Genomic DNA, 21,143 nt, shown 5'->3' on the forward strand with positions numbered 1-21,143 from the left:
TATGGTAACCCACACAATTAACATTTCCGCTATGCTTGCGTCTCAGCAGCTAATATGTCTCCGTGTAATCTTATGCATATCTACCCATAAAAAAGTCCTACTGAACTCATTAAAAAGAGTGGCTGTGCTTTGAAATTGAGAATGTTCCCTCTAAATCAATCCAGTCACTATGAGGCCTAGTAAAGAGTCAGCATTTTCTGGCAAACGTTACAGCCTTGCGGATAAGTGTGATTTGAATTTTTGCAAAGGAAACATGGTTTCTTAGTATGGTACATAGTGAACAACGGAGTGAACAGCAGAGAAGTGGGGCTGGGAGTGGGAGAGATGTGGCAATGTTTAGTGAGAACTTTGGTATTCAGGTTTTTTTTTAATTTTGCATGATCGATTGAAGTCTTGTAAAATAAGCTCAAATGCTGATTTGCCAATGTTTTGATGCTACGTTTAAAGCCATTCATTAGAAAAACGTTTATTGATACCCTCATACGATGCCCATCTCTACTTAGAGCGATTTAAAACTGCAGATGGAAGCCCAGCGCATTTGCCTGTCTTTGGTTTACTCGGCTCACGTGGACCAAGTGCGCGAATGCATGGAAAATGAAAAGGAGAATGCGCTCTCTGCTCTTAAAGAAGAGCTCCAGTCCCATCATGCACAAGAACTGAATGAACTTAAGAAAAGCCAACTAGATCTTCAGAACGTTAAAAATCAAAACTTAGGTAAAGTGGTGAAGGGGAGGAAAATTCTTTTTGAAGTTTTAAATATGCGGCAGTGCTTTTGTATTAGTAGTTGGTTTTAGTTTAGCAGCAGTAGACCATTGCATACATTATTATGGTGCTCATGATGTAGCACGTAAAGCAGGTTTTTGGTGTCTTCTTATTTTAATTTTTGATTTCTGATTTAACATTTGTATCCGGTTTAAACAGATTTGACCTTAAAAAGCAATGCTGTAGTTTGTTTTTTACATAAGATGCTAAGGTATACAAATGCAGAACTCTGACTCCCAATCTGAGGCAGGCATTTGGTTTAGCAAATTCCAACCAGCAGATTATCTCAAGATTTTACTTTGTGCAAAGTGGTTGGTTTATTCTTTCTGCTTCCTCTCATGAGTGAGAAAGGTTATCATGTGGGATTTGGTTGCTCCTTAGGAAATGCCAAACTTCAGAAGAAGTAGCTAGGTGTCCAACGTTGAGAGGCTTCAATTCATTTCCTGCCTTTGCTTGGAGGCATCTCTATGTTTCTTTGACCCTCCACTGTTGTCTTCTAATTTCACTGGTCTGTGTATTTCACCGGTTGGTGGCTGTAATAAATCATTCATTCAACTGATTGCTCTGCTTTGTATTTTGAATTTTATTATAGCGTACAGATAAAACAGACCCAAACATGTGTCTTTATTGTCCCCCTTTCTCAAATTGTTGGAAAGCATTCTAAAATAAATAATTTTCAGTGATGGTTTATCTTCACAGATGAAGAAGGCCAGTCTCCATGGGTGCATCTAGAAAGGCTTAGCAAAACAGTAGCTGAAGAATGTTCTAAGCTCACTCAGGTGAGAAGCATTTTACCACAGGATACTTGCAAATCCTGTGTTCTTTCATCTATTAAAATTAAACCAAAAGTTCCTTTATTGTGTGCACTTGTGGATCCCTACATCTCATATGAGAACGATATGGGTGAATCTCTTAGGATTGTTGAATTGTGGATCTACCTCTTGCTAAATTCTCTTCATGCCCCATTTTAGGAGGAAGAATCAAGATGTTATAATGGTTTTATTGACCTAGTCCTGTTTGCTTGATACAATCAGATGCAATAGGAATATGTTTAACTTTCTTCCTTTGCTTATAGTCCCTTTGCAGCGTTCAACTTGAAAATGTTTCACCTGCTGTTGAATCTGGTGCTGGGGAGAGAGAACAATCGAACTCAGTGTTAATATCAAGAGCAGAAGCTCAAGGTAACAAAAAACACAAATCTTAATTTTATAGTCCTGTCTTTTATCTCCTTGGTAGCAGTTGTAAACATAGAAATGCTGCTTTTATCTGAGGAGCAACTTGGAGCTGAAGCTAGCACTGGCTGGAACATAGCAAGGCTGGGAGTTTGCTATGTAAACAGCTAATCTCTTTACCAGAGTTCAGCAGGCAGTGGATGGCACAGGAGCAATTGGAGCAGTGATATTCTAGCAGAATGTTAGCTTTCTAGATGGGATTCAGGAAGCCTTGGAGGCCATAGCTGTGGGCAAAGGGGCAGGAAAGAGGCTTGAGAAGTCTAAAGGGAGACTTTAGGAAAGGGTTCTGTGACCATGAGAATTCTACAGCAAGTTAAAAATTGTTATGATCCAATAGGAAAAGTAAGCAGCATGACTCCATGGTAAAATACTTGGGGTGAATCATCAGAGCTGCTTGAGAGAATAAAAAAGGCAAGGTAAAAAGAATATACAGTGGTACCTCAGGTTACATACGCTTCAGGTTACATACGCTTCAGGTTACAGACTCCGCTAACCCAGAATTATTACCTTGGGTTAAGAACTTTGCTTCAGGATAAGAACAGAAACCGTGCTCTGGCGGTGTGGCAGCAGCAGGAGGCCCCATTAGCTAAAGTGGTGCTTCAGGTTAAGAACAGTTTCAGGTTAAGAACGGACCTCCGGAACGAATTAAGTACAGTGGTGCCTCGCAAGACGAAATTAATCCGTTCCGTGAGGCTCTTCGTATAGCGGTTTTTTCGTCTTGCGAAGCAAGCCCATTGACAGCTTAGCAGATTAGCGCTACAGCTGTCAAGCGGCTTCCAGCGATCAGCTGTTAAGCGGCTTATCAGCAGAACAGCTGATAAGCGGCTTAGCGGCTTAAGAAAAGGGCGAAAAAAGCGAAAAAAACCCGCGGGGGGATGCAAGATTTTTTTCGTCTTGCGAAGCAACCCCATAGGGGATTTCGTTTTGCGAAGCGCCTCCAAAACGGAAAACCCTTTCGTCTAGCGGGTTTTTCGTCTTGCGAGGCGTTCGTCTTGCGGGGCACCACTGTACTTAACCTGAGGTATCACTGTACTACATTTTCCAAAAACATAGCAGTGGAATGCTGTTTAATGTAATGTTTATAGAAAGAAAAGAGATGAATAAACTAGAGCAACACAATAATTGTGTTTGATTCATTCTCTGCCTTTAGCTTTGCAAGGAACCCTGCAAATTCTTCTGAGCAAGATAATGGAAGAGTATCACAGATTACTGGACTATCATTCAAAGTTTTTGAAAGACAGAAAAAAGGTAGGTTGCCTTTTGCTTGTATCCTAGACAGAATTAAGGAGTGAGCCACTTTTCTGAGTTACACATGCATAACACTGCATTGTAAATATCACTGATGGTAAGGGAAGTACTTACTCCCATAGTTCATAGTTAAACTATGGCACTTGCTTCCCAAAGCAGTGGTGATGGTCACCAGCTTGGATGGCTTTAAGGAGAATGAAACAAGGCAATTAATGGCTAATGCTGATGAATGCTACATTATATTTCTGTTTATGGGAGGCAGTATGCCTCTGTATACCAGGTGCTGTGAACCACCTGGGGAAATGTGCTGTTGCACACAGGTGCTGCTGCGGGATTCTCACAGGAATCTGGTTGTCAACTGACAACAGGATGCTGAGCTAGATGCATCTTCTCTTATGTTATTTAAGGATAGAATATATATTTTTGGAAATTCAGTGGGGCTTGCTTCTGAGTATACATGCACAGAAATGAAGGCACCGAAGACTGTTGACATAATAACTTAAGGACAACCAAAGAGGTATGAGTTAGTTAGATATATATACATTTCAGTGGCAATATAGTTTTATCACAACTTCGAAACTGTCCACATTTATGCAGAATTCAGCAAGATATACAAAAAGTAAAATGTTAGCAGCAATTTTAGAAAGAAAGTTCATGTTCCATGTCTCCCATTTGGTTCTATTTAATTTTCTCCAGCTTGAAGAGCAAGAGGCATCATTTGCAGAATACAATGGAAAAGAAAACGACTGTCTTCAACAGAGTGTAGAATGTTTACCTACTCCGTCACAGGATCTTGCTGGTAAAGATATACATTTAAAGTCAAATTAGAAGATCTGTGTAATATAAGCAAAGAAATACATTTAAATCGGTTACAACGCCACAGACCCTTCCCATATTGGGCAAGTCTCAAAATGTACATGGGGTGGGGGGAGCATTGAAGAAATTCTAGAGTGAATAAACTTGCCTAGTGCTTTGAGGGTGTGGAATGAAAAAAAACGCTGACAACTCATGTGAAATATGGAGGTACCGTTTTGATCTGGGTACTGCATGTATGCTAGTTGAGGAGCAAGAATGGGGAGAAAAGAAAGCTCTCCCTACAGCTGAAGACCAGGGGTCACTCTCTTCTGAAGGTACCTCTGTACCTGAATCTGGGCTTGATTCAGTATCTTTCTACCTTTAGAACATGCCCTGACACCGCTGGTAGTGCTGGCCCATCTTGATGAGGGCCCCACTCAGTTGTCATTCTCGGGCTGAGAACCCTGAAAGTCGGATGCTACTGAGAAGCTCACGTGAATTCCTAAACCCTTTGGAGTGATTGCTAGTACCGCCCCAAACAAATTGTATTTGTTGTAAAAGGAAATGTTGCTCTGGTATCATTGCTTCCCCACCCCCCCCGCACCCCGGTTTATGCATACGGCATGTTTAGAATTATTGTTTGATTTGTTCATACATAGATCTTAAAGTGAGGTCACCCTGTTGGGAAGACATGGATAACTTTAAAACTCGACTTGAAGAACAACATGCTCAGGAAGTGAAGCGCCTCAGATCATATTTCCATCAGCAGTTGAAAGAAACTGAGGAAAGATATACTGCAGAGATAGTCCACTTACAAAGCAGACTCCAAGATGCCAGTGTGGCTTCCAATTGCTTCAGGTACCTATGATTTTGGCTTTCCCCTTTTTTCAACAACAAAAGCTACAACAGAGATCACACAAGCATTTTTGTTCCATAGCTAAAAATGAGTTTGCTCCCCACCACCATTTTGGTATATGACGGGGGCATTTTGCTTTCTCCTCAAGGATTTCCCCATTTGCAACCATATTGTCTTATAAGCAAAAGAAAATGTGATGGTTTCTTCACTTGTATAGGATCAGTGAAAAGAGACTGCTGTTGGGAGAATGATGGTGCAGGTTGCCTCCACCACTTCAGACCATGATTTCTGAATGATTTGTGACGGGGTGTGTGCCATGACGTGGTTTGTAGAACAAAAGCTTTGCAGGCAGAAAGTCCCAGTTCAATCCCTGGCATCTCCTGTCTGAAACTCTGCTACCCTTCAATACCACTGCTGAGGACTTGGAAACAACTGGAATCAGATAAACCCAAACCCTGAAAAGTAAATCTTTCCAGTCTAAGATGCACTCAATATCATATTATTATCGTTATTACTTTAAATTTCTTACCCATCCTTCATCATGAGGTCCTACAGGCCAGGTTACAATTTAGAACTATGATATTAAAATCAGTTTCTAGTAGATTAGGAATAGAATCCCCAGGGGTCCAGGAACATCCTATTCAGGGAAACTACAGGGACAAAGAACACTGTTGAACACCAAGGCAGAACATTAGTCCATCAAATTCAATGTTGTGCAATGCAAATTGAACACAAATTGTTGTAACCTGCCCTGTGAGACCTCACGGTAAAGGATGGGTAAGAAATTTAAAATGATGATGATGATATGATATGATATTGAAAGTCTGGGTTTATCTGACTCCACTTGTTTTCAAATCCTTAGCAGTGGTATTGCTTAGCCAGAGAATCAAGAAGGAACAAGAACATGAGGGAGATAATCATGGTTTCCCTGCTCCACAAAACAGCTGATAACCAGAACAAGTACAATGCCATTATTATCATTGTTGCATGTTGATCATAGAGAACAGGAGCACTGGGGGAAAGATTGAATATCACTCCGACCCAGACTCTGAGCTTTTAAGAACTGCAGAGTGATAATGAATAGGGCATGAGAGAGATCATCTGCTGCAGGGTGAGTCCTGGCCCTGGGGAAATTGAAAACACCTGGTTTCCAGCTTCCGCAGGATCTAGAGAAACAGCAGGAACATAAAAGCACAAGGGATGGGGCTGAATATCAACAACAAACACCAGTCCCTCCCTTGTGTGTCTTTGCTGCTTGAGCGCTAAAGAGCTGCGGCAGAGAGTGTGGATGTGAGAGATCATCTGCAAAGCAGAATGCAGCAGTTGGGATAGCAGGGAAAACCTTCATACTATCAAGCCCCTGGTATTCTATTGGCGCCGCAGTATGAGACCAAGGATGAGGGTACCATGTACTATTTTAGCATGAAGGGAGGAGAAGAGGCAAATATACTAGTGCCTCTCCTCCCGGTAAGAAAGGGGAAATTGGTTTGGTTAACTGGAGGCGCCCTGACAAGCATGAGAGCGGCTTGTTTATAAGGTCCCACCCAGTGTGCTTTTAGGTTTTGGAAACTCCCAGACTTGACACAGATCACCCTTCAGCTATCTGTCAGTAAAATTGTTTTGATACCTCTGATATTTATGTTCTGTAGTTGTAAGAAATATGGCCTCCTTTTCATGCACAGTTGTACCTTGGAAGTCAAATGGAATACGTTCTGGAAGTCCGTTCGACTTCCAAAATGTTTGGAAACCAAAGCGCAGTTTATATGTGGCTACAGTAAGCTCCTGCAGCCAATCAGAAGCCACAGAAGCCCCAACGGATGTTCGGCTTTCAAAAATAGTCTGCAAACCGCAGCAGTTACTTCCGGGTTTGCGGCATTTGGGAGCCAAAACATTCGAGAACTCAGCTGTTTGAAAACCAATGTATGACTGTACTTGCCACTTTTGAGAAACGATATTGATGATGTTATCTATTAATATTGGATTGCTTTGGAAAGTTTCATTGTATCTGTGACTCTGATGGGTGTTTTAACAATGGACACATCTTAGGAGAAGAAATGTGCTTCACCTATTAAATTTTCTTTTTAGCATTTCTGTGGAATCACAGGAAAATGAAGTTAAGCAGAATGGGAAGAATACTAAAAGTGATCATCAACAATGTACAGAAAACCCAGAAGAGGTACTGTAGATTACTCTGGATTGTTACTTTTTTCCCAGCATACTTTTTAGTGTTTACAAATAAGAGATCCTCATCAACATAAACCACACACAAGCACACACAAAACTTGTAAACAGATTTCATCTGGGATTAATTGATTTGCAGTGATCTAACTACCTTTAGCTTTATTTAAGTAGATTTGGGCCTCTTGAGCAAATGATAATACTGTAAAGTGATTTCATACTTGGTCAGGAGATTCTGCTTACTCTTAATAACTTATATTTGATTCTGAGATAGAACACTCAGCATGTGTTTCAAAAGGGTAATGTGCTGTGTCAATTCTGCTGCAGCAAAAAAAAACGGCTTTGTGGTGTGGGCTGTTATTACCTACAATATGAGATGTAGGATGAGTCACTGCTGAGCCCCTACAAAAACCTGTGCTTTAGCCAGTAAAAGAGCTGCTATTATATTACTTGTAGAAATCAGTGTTGTATACTTTGAAAGTCTATGCCTGGCCATCACCTTGCTTCATGCTGAAGGCATAGCTTATAATATGTACAGTTAACTTTTTAGAATAGTCAAAAGTGATTTTCTTTTTTAAAAAAATCTTTGTTTGTTTTTTTAATGTATATATAGCTCACTAATGACATTGCTGTTACTGAATTTCTGGAAGAACAGTACCAAGAAAAATTACTGCAAGAAGTAGCAAAGGTACCATCTTTCTTGGGCAATATATTGGGGCTTAATTCAGAATCATGCCAAAACATGGTTAAGGAAGGTTTACTATAGTTTGGCATTACGTCTAAACTGACAGACAGTGTATATAGGCCAATCAGAGAGCCAATTGCCTGTAAATACAGGAGTTCTGAGCAAACAAGACTGACAAACAGTGTAAAGCATCATTTGTATGGTAGTTTCAAACAGGGTTGGGGAACTTAAGGCTGGGGGGTGGGTTGTCAAATGAATCCCTTCAAGCCTTTCTATTCCACACTTGAGAGTCTCCCAGGGCCATACCCCTCATCAGCCCTGCATTCTCATCACAGTCTTTTGCCTAGCTTGAATGTCTCCTTGAACTGTGATGCTTCGATGAAGGAAGGAGTGATGGTAGTGGGTGATGGAGTGTGGAAACCTCTGGTTTTTGGGTGGCTGAAATGTAGCCAACTGTCCAAACATAAGAGTACCTCTATTACTTCACCCAGATTTGCCTGTGTCAGCTGACCACTGGCATTTAATTTCCTGTGCCCCACAAGTTGTCCGTGAGGAAATGCAGCTCATGGTCTGGAAAACTTTCTCCAGACCTGATTCAGACTGTAGTTTGGCTTCTTAAGTATGGTTAGCACAAATCATGGTTTGGTATAAACTAAACTGAGTCAAGAAGTACTCCTGTCAGTGCTGTGTGTATTGTGGAATACTTTGAGGAGTATGTTTTGCCTTATAAGCAAGTCCTTATATAGATATTGCCCGTTGTACTACTTCAACATCCCTTTAGCTAATTCCTGTTAACCCATGTATATTTCTGCCATTTATCAAATGTTACAAATGATTAAAAATAAAAATCATTTGTTTTGTTGAATACTTGTTACAATATGTATAATGCAAGCTTAATTTTATGCTGTCACTGATGGAGGGAATGTATCATTCATTGATCTATATGGAAATCTAAAGTAGCTCCTCTCTTTCTCTCACTCTCAATTTGTTATTTATTAAGGTGGTGGTAACCATGAGCGTTGAGTTTGCACAGAAAAATGAACTAGCAAGGATTGCAAATCTAAAGGAAGAAGAAATATTATCGGTAGTACCAATAGAAACTCAGCAAGAAAATAATTTCACTAGAAAGGAATGTCTTGAAAAATTCGATAGTGCTTCTCTTCTCATTTCGATGCCTAATTATGAAGAATCCAAATCACTTAGCAGAGAGATCAGTGAAGAATGTGGTGAAATTTCATCACTTGAAGGACAATTTCAACCAGATGTTAAGCCTGCTAAAACATTTGGGTTACACAACTTTGATTCAACAATCTCTTCCTTAAGTGATAGAGAGCTTATGCAGAATTCATCTCTGGTAAATACAATCAAACATATTTCAAAAAAATTACTTTGAAAATCATAATTTGGTGAATTTTCTTTGTTCCCAGTGCATGGTTAGCAAACCACTCATTCTGTTGTGAACAATAATGCTTGAGAATGGGGGCAGGGTGGATATCCTGTAATTGTGGTGGTTGATATTCAGCTTGTATAGTTCAAACCAGGCTTCCTCAACTTTGGCCCTCCAGATGTTTTTTTGGCCTACAACTCCCATGATCCCTAGCTAGCAGGACCAGTGGTCAGGGATGCTGGGAATTGTAGTCTTAAAAATCTGGAGGGCCAAGGTTGAGGAAGCCTGGTTCAAACAAAATAATGCAAAAAAGGACATAAAAGACTAAAAGTTCACTAAGGTTGCAATCCTGCATGCTTATTTTGGAGTAAGTTTTCTTGTACTTGATGGTGCTTACTTTGAGTGTATATCAATAGGACTGTGCTGTAAATAACATTTTATTACCATAAATGTTCTTATTAGCAAAGCATGGCTTTAAACTTCTTGAGTTTTAAAATCTGATGTTGGTGGCATACAGGTAATGTAAGGTACATCTATGTAAGATAAAAAAATTTACTTCATGGAACTCATGCCATTTTTAATACTTGCCAACAAACATTACAGATTCAAAATGAAGTTTCAACCTCCAGCATAGTATCTTCAAGTCAGAGATCATTGTATGAAGAGCGTTTGGAAGATATGCGTCAAGAGCTTGTCCGTCAGCATCAGGAACATCAGCAGGCAACAGAAATATTGAAACAGGGTCACATGAAGCAGATGGAGCTGCAGAAAGAAAACCAAGAGATCCTCCTAGCAGAGCTTGATAGGCTTAAAGTACAGTTAGCAGAGGTAATGTGAGCCCTGAGACAGGAAAGATCTGGAAATATGGGCAAAAAAAACCTTCCCCTGCCCATGGTTTTCTATAAGACTTATGACATGCACAAACAGATGCATATTGTCGAAATAAATTAAAAAATTGTCCAGTAGAACCTTAGAGACCAACTAAGTTTGTTCTGGGTATAAGCTTTCGTGTGCATGCATACTTCTTCAGATGGTATCTAGAATATGCTACTGGACAATTTTTAAATTTATTTCGACTGCTTCAGACCAACACGGCTATCTACCTGAATCTAGATGCATATTGTGTGAAGGATACATTTTTCACTTGTTTGGCTTGAAATTTCCTTTATTACTTTTTTTTAAAAAAAATACAGATAAATTGAGTAGCTTTCTTGTCACTACCAATGCGGTATTGGCAATTCTCATAAACTCAAAGAGCCTTGGGGATATTTCATGAATTGAACAGTGGTCCTTGCCTTTTACAAGCATCAGTTCTGCTGCTGCTGCTGCACTGTACTGAACCTAAGTCATGATTTGGTTTAGTTTGTCATCCGAATCCAGGCTCATGATTTAGCTCTCTCTAGGCAACCCATGAACAGAAAATATATAGATGTCTTTGATATGAGAATGAAAAGGTTCTACTTTTTGCCTGAGATTAAATAATACCACCCCATAAAGAATGCAAATAAAGGGGTGTTTGTGTCAATCTTATGGCAGAATTGATTAAGCAGAATGAATACATTTTGTTTGCCAATATATGTTAAAAACTCTGTGTATGTACACACACACACACACACACAGAGAGAGAGAGAGAGAGAGAGAGAGATTCTATCCAGACTTGCGTTCACTGGAGTTTTATTTGCATAGAGGAAGGGAGCTGGGTCCCGTCCCCCCCAATTTCTCCTCTGGCCTTGCAGCCACCTGGAAAGCTATTCCAGAGGGCTACAGAACCCTCAAGAACAGCATAGAAGGTGGATGCAAGGGAAAGGAATAATGGGCAAAAATCACTGTGGTCCTCCTGCAGCTGAGAGTGTCTGCTGGGTCTCCGTTCCTTCCATGAATGCAAGTCCAGAGCCAACCCATATACACATAAAAATATTTGTGTGTGTGTGTGTGTGCGCGCGTGCGTACACACACACACACACACTACTGAACTGTTTATCTTAGTGTCCTAATTTTAGACTGGTTTTCTCTTTAATCCTGTGACCAAAGTGATCAGAATTTTTAACGGTGTCATATCTGGGACCCAGCCTTACGATTGTCAGACACAGTATATATCTGATTCCTTTTGTGGTATTTCTAATATGTTAGTGGTGTGCTCTTCTTCTTTTTTTAGAGTGACACACTGGATAGTGAAAGCATCATCACAGAAAGAGAACAAATGCTTTTAGAGGAACTAGAATCACTAAAGGAGCAGCTCCTGGCAGGGAGAGGGAAGCTACCCTGTGAGCTAAAAAACAGTGGTACTCAGACACAGGTAGTGTAGACTTTGGCTGTCTTTAGAAGCTGCGGAATGTAAATGAAGTAGCCTTGCTATTGTTGCTCTTTTCAACACAGGACATTTTCCTATTAGGTGTCAGATTTACTTAAATGGGGTTTGATTAAATAAGAAGGTGGGGCATAGGCAGCTGACATGATATTGAAAGCAAACTCTAATTTTAATGTTGCTGTAGTAACGCCCAACAAGGAACTAAGAAACTGTTTACTTAGCACAACAAACTTGATTCTTATAGGCTGTGACTAAACTATTTCAATCTGTAGCTTGAGGTATCTGATAACAGGATAGTTAACTATTACTTAAATCTATATAAAGCTTGTGGATTATGGTGTGGGTGTTTTCCCCCTCCCGTTTTCATAACATGACTGTGAAGCAGAAAAGCGTGCTGATTCCAATATGACGGGATTTCTGTATCTTTTTTCCTCTCTGCCATTGCCAAAACTTACCCAGGGTGAAAATGTAAGTCAGAATGAATCCAAAGAGGAAATTGGTGAAGGTGAAGGAAAGCATGAAGAAACTTCTCCGGATATCCTTTCCAAAGAAAGGTATGCTGTTAAGAAGACTGAGATATTTCAGCCTGAGAAACTTTATGCTAACAGCTGGAAGAAATTGCATAACTTTGAGGCTGATAGGTCAATGTCAATGATATGTTAGCACTTTGCTAGCAGTCAAGCTATGTAATGTGACTACAGATCTGTAGATGTTTTCATCTCAAGGCATTGCTTGACTAAAATGAGCATGGATTGGATCCTTGTCTCTTTTTACTTTGAATGCTTACACATTAAAAACTCAGGGTGGGGTGTTAAAATTTAATTACTGAATTAAATAAGTAGCCGTATTATCACTGGAATTTGTAGTGATCGTTAGTGCCTTGTGTCACAACTATGGCTGTGTTCTATATGTGAAACTGATTTGTCCATGTACACTAAGCTCCATGATATTATTATACATTTATTCTAACCTACATTTACAGTTTGGTTTTTCGTAACAGTGATTTTGCTGGATGACAGATACAAGCTGTGTGATTACAATAAAAAGAACCATGTAATGTCGCTTGTGCTTTTCTCTGCACGATTCTCAAAGTGGTTTAAAAGTTAATCCTTCTTTCCAAGGAACTCTCAGAACCCTTAAACTACAGTTCTCATGGTTCTTTAGGAGAAGCTGGAACTATTTAAACTGGTGTAATGTTACTTTAAATGTATAGTGCAGATGGAGCCTTGGTTCTGAGCAAACATGTCCCCAAAAGTGCCCCAAAAATCTCTTAAACATGCATAAGTTGGTGCTCAAAAGATCAGTTCTATGCATGATTATTTGCGGTAGGCTCCATTTAACATAGGGGAACTTAATATACACAGGATCAAGCAACAGAAAATATATATTTTTTTAGGCATCAAAATACTTTAAGAGCCCTCCTGGATCAGATCAAAGTTTCATCTCATCCAACATCCTGTTCTCCATGGGAATTGGAACCATTGAGTATGCTAGTAAACTCTTTTGCTTATTGCACTACCTGGGGGAGTCATTTAGTTCTGATGTTTCCTTATCCATGGCTTTGAGTCATTAACTTTATTCATGTGGAAGTAAGTGGTTCAGTTTGAGTTAATACGCCAGTCACTCAACTTTCTACCGTTTGTTGCTTATTTGGATTTTGTTAAGTTTTGTCTGCATCTTTATACCCTGCATCTAATATTTCTGTTACCGTTGTGTAACGTGTAATTCTCAGTGCACAAATTTTGATTGAGTTCGCATTCCGTTTTCTGTTTCCAGATGTGCCTTGCAGAAAGCCAATAACAGACTGTTGAAGATTCTGTTGGAAGTCGTGAAGACGACTGTAGCTGTAGAAGAAACAATTGGCCGCCATGTTGTAGGACTTCTGGATCGCTCATCTAAATGTCAGTTGCCTTTTAAAAGTCTTGCATGGGAGACCAGAGCTGAGGATTCCGCAAAACCAAGCATCTGTGTGGCATACGAAGCAGGTACTTGCAATGAGGCCATGCTCTCTGTTGCTTTTATGTGGAAGCTATTTGGAATCTGTACTGACAACAACAGGTGTGTGAAGGGAACTCTAAAATTTGGCTCTAAAACTAATTCTGTAATAAGAAACCGAAAACTGAGTTTGGATTTATATAGTTTAGGGCTTTAATTTTTAATTGGATCTTTTCCATGGAATGGAGTGGGCTCCATGATGCCATTGGTTCCATGGGATGTAAATTTCTAAGAACTTAATTGTATCTTGCTGGTTCAGGCCAGTAGTCCATCTCTTCCAGTATCTTGTTCTCACAATGGCCAGCCAGAAGCCTGTGGGAAATCCACAACAGGATGCAAACACAAGAGCATTCTCCCCTTCTGTGGTTTCCAGCAGCTGGTATTCAGAAGCATCACTGCCACCAACTGGGGATGTAGAACACAGCCCTATGTTGAAGGATGTGCTTTTGTAGGTCCCAGACAAAGACAGGGAGCTGGATAAACAAAACCCACTACCCCGCTGTGAGAAGATTGATATTTGGCAGAAATTGTGTGTGTGTGTGTGTGTTTGAAGTAGTGTGCTTGAACAATATATTGATTTATGCTCAACATTTTTAATTCTGCAGCAGGTAGACAATTAACTGGTATCAGGCAACAACTACATCTTAGTACAAGCTTGATGACAACTCCAATGTGTCCCTTCTGTAAGCCGCAGCAATCTCAAAGTTTGTGCGGAGAGCTTCATTAGCTCAGCTTAGTTTCAAGTAGACAGGACATTATGTTCAGCCATTAATATTGCAACCTGACTTATCACGGTTTCTTGACCTATTCCATTCCATTGTAAAGATATTTCTGCATCAGTGAGGATCTCCACATACTTCTGTGTTGAATTTGCAATAAATAAATACAGTCATACTTCGGGTTGTTGTAGCTTCGGCATAAGTATTTTCGGGTTGCTTGCTGCAGCAACCCGGAAGTAACTGAGTGTGTTACTTTGTGTTTCGCCGCTCGCACATGCGCAGACGGTCAAAATGATGTTACGCACATGCGCAGAAGTGGCGAATCGCGGTGTGCGGACGTGGGTTGTGTTCACTTCTGGATGTGAATGGGGCTCCGGGACAGATCCCATTCGCATCCAGAGGTACCACTGTAAGTAAAATAGAAAACTGAATGTATATTTGGGCATCAGATTATTATATTCATTCCTGATTACCAGTGCTTGAAACTAGATGCTGAAGTAGATTTCCAGACCTTAGTTAAAGAAATCTGGCTGCATTGATGCTAGCCGTGGCTAATTTTAGACATAACACTAAATGCTAGTTAACAAGACCATGGAAGAAAGGAAATAATTTGTGCAGAAGAGGGAGTGTTCCAGGTCATAGCACACTCCCAGTCTCTTAACCATAATTAACAATACTGCAACCAAATGAGACCTTAGTAATGGCTAATCAAACTGTCAAAATAAAACAAGCACACACATTACCAGAAGATGGGAGCACCAGTAGGTCTTAGAACTTTAGAACATGTATCCTTGTCTATATTTACTATGGTACTGTAAACATACAGAGATTGGGAGTTAATGTTAAGCAATAGAGTATCCTTTGTTACACTTCAGCATTAAAATTTCTTGTGTGAGCATTGTCAGAGATGGAACACTGTAATATGTTGACCAGCGGTCTTACCTCATTCTTAGTTTTACATTATGAGTGCTTTTACAGGGCCACTAAGGAAATGTTCCTACCTACATTATTACTGAAATAAAGTGAAGTGTGTTGAAAAAATGCTTCTGGAAATGAACTTGCATGCTTGGCTGCCGAATATTGAAGCTAAAACGTCTTACAATTTTAATTACATGTTTTCTATGTAACTCATGCTGATGAGATTTACAAATCACGGTGAAATAGGACTTATGAAAAATGCCAATGAAGCAATTCCCAGAGGTTTTTCCCCTATTTAATAGCCTTTTTTAAAAGCCTGGGACTGCTGTGGAATAGGTAGACTGGAGGTTACCAGCTAAACTTATGAATCTTACTCCTGAGGTATGCAGCAGTCTTCTTGAAGTTTAGGTATTTGCAAATTGCTTTGGGGTTCTCTTGTTGTTAACACTATCTCTGTTCTATGGCATTTCTACATTATTTGGTCTTCCTGTGCTAAAGAGAAAGATCATGCTGTCTTTTGCTCTGTTGTTTTTCCTTCTTCTCTCCACTCAGTGTGGTCTGCTTGCTCATGTGGCAGAATGGTGATTGGAGATTTGCACGTTGTGCCTGGTTTCCTAGTGGCAGACTGACCTAGTGCCTCTGGGGATATATCAATAGGGCCACTTGAAAGAGACCAAGAAAGGAAGTGTGGGAAGAGATTGTGTAATCAAGAAGAAAAACTCAAAAGCCTTTTTTTAAAAAAGAAAAGGATACTAGGACATTGGAAGAGGGTGACATGGAAAGTTTTTCAGAGAAGGCTCTAACACATTTGTGAGGATTCAATTTGCATTTTCCTCAAGACAAAGAACCCCTGGCTGATCATAGTGTTTGGAGATGGGGTGACTGTGTATTTTTGTTATGATTGGTGTTGCATTGAGAAGAACTGTATATGTTTGGTATGAGAGTTTGAGTAGGTAGATTTAGGCAGATTTAGGTCTGCAAGATTTTTTTTGGTAGGGTGGGGTTGGGAGGAAGAGTAGGAATCTCCCCATTGTCTATTTTACCTGCCTGTGTCTCTCCCTCCCCTTTTCCTAACCCCATAGCACAGGGGTCGGCAAGGTTTACCTCGCCTGGGCCAGTTCACTCCAGGGGAGATTACCCCGTGGGCTGGATCACGCGCGCGCGATTTCCGGCATCTGTGCAGACGCGATTTCCGGCGCCGCAGAAGCGAGTCCCTGCGCTGTGCTGTGCCAGTTTAGCACAGCACGTGGGGCCTCGACAAGCGGGTGGCTTGGTTCAGGGGAGGCTTGGGGGCTGGTTAAACGACCCCCGTGGGCTGCTTGTGGCCCATGGGCCTCAGGTTGCCGACCCCTGCTATAGCCGGTCAGTGATGGCTTCCAGCCACCTCCAAGGCCTCTTAAGTGTGTTGCATTTGTTTCAACTGTTGTTTTGCTTAATTAACCTGACAGGACGCCCCAGCAGATTTCTTTCTCTGGACTGAGGAACAGAATAAGTGTTAGATAGTTTCTACCCACCCCTTTCCTCCGCTGCTTTTCATAGCTACTACTCTAAGGACAATGATTGTGAAACTGCAAAGACTTTGCAGTTCACCTTGTTGGTACCACTGGAAGCTAAAACTCAGAGAGTACGGTGTAAGTAATGATGAGGTTGCATGCTTGTCTCTAACCAGAAATCACTGCAAACAGATGCTTGTGACAACAGAGGAATGAATGGAACATTATCTAGATTTTCAAAAGCAAATTAGTGCTTGAATTGTATCTCTGTAGTCTGACTACAGTGGGGAGACTCTTGTGTGAATAAAGAAGAAAATGTTTAGTATTGCTTAGTATGGATGAATGGTTGTTGAAGTTAGTGGAGAAAAAATATTGCTGGCATTTGTTAATAATAATTACTTTTTGTGTGGAAGACAAAATGAATGAACCTGAGACATTTGGGACTGAAGATTGGGGACGTATTGCCTAGCAGAAGGTAGAACAGCTGGATGTCATCCTAGAGTGAATATTTTATATTTTTTATGTATATAACTGACAGACGAACATCATAAGTCCTTCTTATCGATTTTTCTTTTTTCCTTTCCCCATTTTTTCTTCTATTCTTTTTTATATCCTTCCCTCTCTCTTTTTTCCTCTTTTGCTTTCCTTGGTGTCCTCTAATCTGGGACATTATTGGAATTATACAAACATGAAGGTGATAGTTGGTTGGTGAATGACCCAGAGTGAGAGGCAGGGAAGGGAAGATCTCCCAACGTGAGAGACGGGAAGAAGCTGGGGAAGCTCCCAGGTGAGAGCTGGGAGGGTCCACCCCTTTCTGTGTAGGACACAGATCTACCTTTGAGAGACAACATCTGCATTTTCTTTTCTCTTTCTCTTTATTTTCTTTTCCTGTTTTTGTTCTTATTTATGTTAGTTTTTTATTGTATTGTATTATGAAAAAGCTTTAATTAAATCTTATGAGAAATAAAAAAAGAATTGTGTCTATGCAGGAGAAACAGCTAGTTTAGTATCATTTTACTTAGGCAGTATTATGTAGTTAATACCGTATTGGTCCGAATATAAGCTGCACCTGAATATAAGCCACACATTTAAAAGTCGGGAGGGGGGGGAAAGACAATACCTGAATATAAGCTGCTCCCTTCTTAGCCTTGGGGGAGAGGATAGGGGATTACGGGCTCCTGGTGCTGTTTGCCCCATGCTCCTGGCTGCATACTGGATATTTTTTGTAAGGTCACAAATATAAGCCGCACTTTAACTTTTCACGGTCGGAATTTGGGGGGAAAGTGCAGCTTATATTCAGGCCAATACGGTATATTGTTTTATCAAATGGTTTTGAAACGCTTTTGTGATTGTTGTTTGACATTACCATAGAGCAGGGATAGGCAACCTGGTACCCCTTCTAGTTGTTGGTAGTACCTTAACTACTGGTCGTGCTTAGTGTGGTTGATAGGAGTTGTAGTACAACAACTTCCAGCCCTGGACTCCCCATGTTTCATCTATGGTGGCCCTCAGTTGGTCATTTGTTGTAATTCTGCTCTTTGGAGCATAGGTAATGTGTGCAGTGAAATACAAGACTATACTTGCCTTCTTAAACTTGTACTAACTTGTCTCAGTATTTAAAAATAAACACTGATGAACCTTGTCATACTGATTTATAGAGTATAGAATTTAATGACATGACATTTTGTTCGCTACCTGTTTCAGCACAAAGGCTTCTAATTTTTATTATAAAAATGAATTGTTCATTCTGTGAACAGAAAGAGTAAGAGTGCATCATAGTTTAATATGAAGAAATCTACACCTTCCATTCTCAGTATGAGAGGGGGACTGCCTTTATCTTTGGCTCCAATTATGAGCCCTGCTTACTATTTGTTTGTATTATCATTATCATTATTATTTTACTTGCCCTTTGTCACAAGATCCTAGGGTAAGTTATAAGAATAAAATATACAATTATAAAAACAAATAAATCTGTTACAAAAAAGTGAGAAAAAACACACAATTTAAAACAATTTCATATATGTCCTTATCACATGGCTCACTCAGTAAAGCCTGAGGCTCTGGATCAGGCACTTCCAACTCCCAAGACACTGTGATCTACTCATAGTTGATCGACCTGTTGAGTATGAATATACTAGATGATCCTCGTGGTGCCTCCCAGCTCTATAATTCTATGATACTATGATTCTGTATAAAACAATACAAACTTTTAAAAACAATTCCATGTATGCAAACAGTTAAAATAGTTCCAGTACAGATGCAGACTGGGATCTCCACTTAAAAGGCTTGTTGAAAGATAGGCCGAATTGCCGCTATTAAGATGAATGTATTGCCAAAGATGTTGTTTTTGTTTCAAACATTACAAATTGTGGATAAGACGGAGTGCTTCAGGAAGTGGCAGAGAGATATTTCTAAATTTGTCTGGCAGGGCAAAAAGCCTAGAATTAAGTTTAAGATACTAACTGATGCGAAAGAAAGAGGGGGCTTTGCCCTGCCGGACTTAAAGCTGTACTATGAAGCAGCAGCCTTCTGCTGGCTCAAGGACTGGCTACTTCTTGAAGACACGGATGTGTTGGATCTGGAAGGTTTTAACAATGCATTTGGTTGGCATGCATATCTATGGTATGATAAAGTCAAGACCAATAAGGCCTTTAAGAACCATATTGTCAGGAAAGCTGTATTTAATGTCTGGACAAAATACAAAGACTTGTTGGAAAACAAAACCCCAAGGTGGCTTTCACCTCTGGAGGCTAAGGCCCGGAAGAGACCCAATATGGAGGCCAATTGGCCAAAGTATTGGGAAATATTAGAAAAAGATGGTGACAATTGGAAATTGCAGAGTTTGGAGAAAATGAAGGGTAAAGTGCTAGACTGGTTACATTATGCTCAGATTAAAGAAGTTTTTAAAAATGATAAAAAGTTAGGATTCCAGGTGGAAAAATCGAAGTTAGAGACAGAACTGTTAGAACCAAAGAGTAAGATATTATCAAGAATGTATAACTTGCTGTTGAAATGGAACACACAAGATGAAATGGTTAAATCTGCTATGATAAGATGGGCACAGGACATTGGGTATAATATTATGTTTGAAGATTGGGAAAGGTTGTGGACCACTGGGCTGAACTTCACTGCATGTAATGCTCTGAAGGAAAATGTAATGAAAATGATATATAGATGGTACATGACCCCTGTTAAACTTGCTAAAATATACCACTTGTCCGAAAATAAATGTTGGAAATGTAAGGAAAATGAAGGAACATTCTTTCACCTCTGGTGGACTTGCCCGAAAGTGAAGGCCTTCTGGGAAATGATATATAACGAGCTGAAAAAAGTATTTAAGTATACTTTCACTAAGAAACCAGAGGCCTTCCTCCTGGGTATAGTCGGCCAGAAGGTGTTAAAGAAGGACCGAACATTCTTTATGTATGCTACAACGGCAGCAAGGATACTTATCGCTAAGAACTGGAAAACTCAAGATTTACCCACACTGGAAGAATGGCAGATGCAGCTGATGGACTATATGCAATTGGCGGAAATGACCGGCAGAATCCGAGACTTGGGAGAAGAAAAGATTGAAGAAGACTGGAGGAAATTTAAGATTTATTTACAAAAATATTGTAATTTGGTGGAATGTTAAGAAGGGTGCTTGATTACAAAAAATTGGCCATCACTAATTTGGATTTGAATTGGAAGATAAGTGAGATTTTAGAAAACAAAAATTGCTGAAGAATTGTTATTTATCATTTAAAAGAGCGACTATAAATTACATGATAATTTGCTTGGAAAAATGTATTTACAATGTAAGTGTGAACGGGAAACGTGAGGAAGTCCAAAAAGGTTTGAAAATTTGTTAAGACAAAAGGAATGTTGTTTATTATCTTTGTATTTTTTATAAAAAACCCTAATAAATATCTTTATAAAAAAAAAAAAAAGGCTTGTTGAAAGAGTATGGTCTGCTGGAGGCACCAAAAGGACAACAGAGACAGGCTGTCTAATATGTGACCAGGGAGGGGGGCAGATTCCAAAGGGTAGGTGCCATGACACTAAATGAATTTTAAACAAGAGTTATGCTAAAGTAGTGAATATATATTTAAGGCTGTTTTAGGTGTACCTTAAGTTTCTCTAATGTGTGAATTATAAATTCACTCTGATTTAATGATACTTTTTTTAGATTAGAAAAATCGTGTTAGCCATAGTTGGTCTCACCAGATTACAAAGCTTGGTTAAGGAAAAGCAAAACGCAAGTAAAAGCTTCCAATTCTTCCTGGCCATGTGGGAGTAAAAGAGTCTTGTGACTTGACCATGACACTTGTGTTTGGTGCTTATTACACTAAACCATGGTTTATTGTGATGGACAAACACAGCCAGTATATGTTATAAGAAATGGCTTGGAATATTAAGTTAAATGCTGTTTCCTTGAATTGGCCAACTATGTCAGCTGAACTCACATAGTTAAAAACATTGGTCCCTATAAAATACCCTCTCAATTTTAAATGATACATAAGGCCAAAATACACATTTGGTGATAAATTGAGATAGCACAGCTGACTGGAATTTAGTAAGCAAC

The 21,143-nt window shown here is 39.7% G+C and overlaps 1 protein-coding gene across 38 annotated transcripts in view; it reads left to right on the forward strand.

Moving 5' to 3' along the window:
• The window catches only part of AKAP9 (A-kinase anchoring protein 9), a 109,738-nt gene that overhangs the window by 34,817 nt on the left and 53,778 nt on the right, over positions 1 to 21,143 (forward strand). For 17 of the 38 annotated variants that reach the window (XM_083704462.1, XM_083704476.1, XM_083704448.1 and 14 more), the window contains 13 exons: positions 504 to 714; positions 1,462 to 1,541; positions 1,838 to 1,943; positions 3,145 to 3,242; positions 3,939 to 4,041; positions 4,697 to 4,895; positions 6,979 to 7,069; positions 7,685 to 7,759; positions 8,757 to 9,110; positions 9,747 to 9,971; positions 11,299 to 11,439; positions 11,911 to 12,005; positions 13,228 to 13,436. In XM_083704462.1, coding sequence (XP_083560588.1) covers positions 504 to 714; positions 1,462 to 1,541; positions 1,838 to 1,943; positions 3,145 to 3,242; positions 3,939 to 4,041; positions 4,697 to 4,895; positions 6,979 to 7,069; positions 7,685 to 7,759; positions 8,757 to 9,110; positions 9,747 to 9,971; positions 11,299 to 11,439; positions 11,911 to 12,005; positions 13,228 to 13,436 — 1,987 coding nt within the window. The remainder of the gene's footprint in view (positions 1 to 503; positions 715 to 1,461; positions 1,542 to 1,837; positions 1,944 to 3,144; positions 3,243 to 3,938; positions 4,042 to 4,696; positions 4,896 to 6,978; positions 7,070 to 7,684; positions 7,760 to 8,756; positions 9,111 to 9,746; positions 9,972 to 11,298; positions 11,440 to 11,910; positions 12,006 to 13,227; positions 13,437 to 21,143) is intronic. The other 21 variants (XM_083704442.1, XM_083704452.1, XM_083704441.1 and 18 more) reach the window with 3 other exon arrangements.

The sequence above is a fragment of the Podarcis gaigeae genome (assembly GCF_964106915.1).
Source record: "Podarcis gaigeae genome assembly, chromosome: 12".
Taxonomy (NCBI): Eukaryota; Metazoa; Chordata; class Lepidosauria; order Squamata; family Lacertidae; genus Podarcis; species Podarcis gaigeae.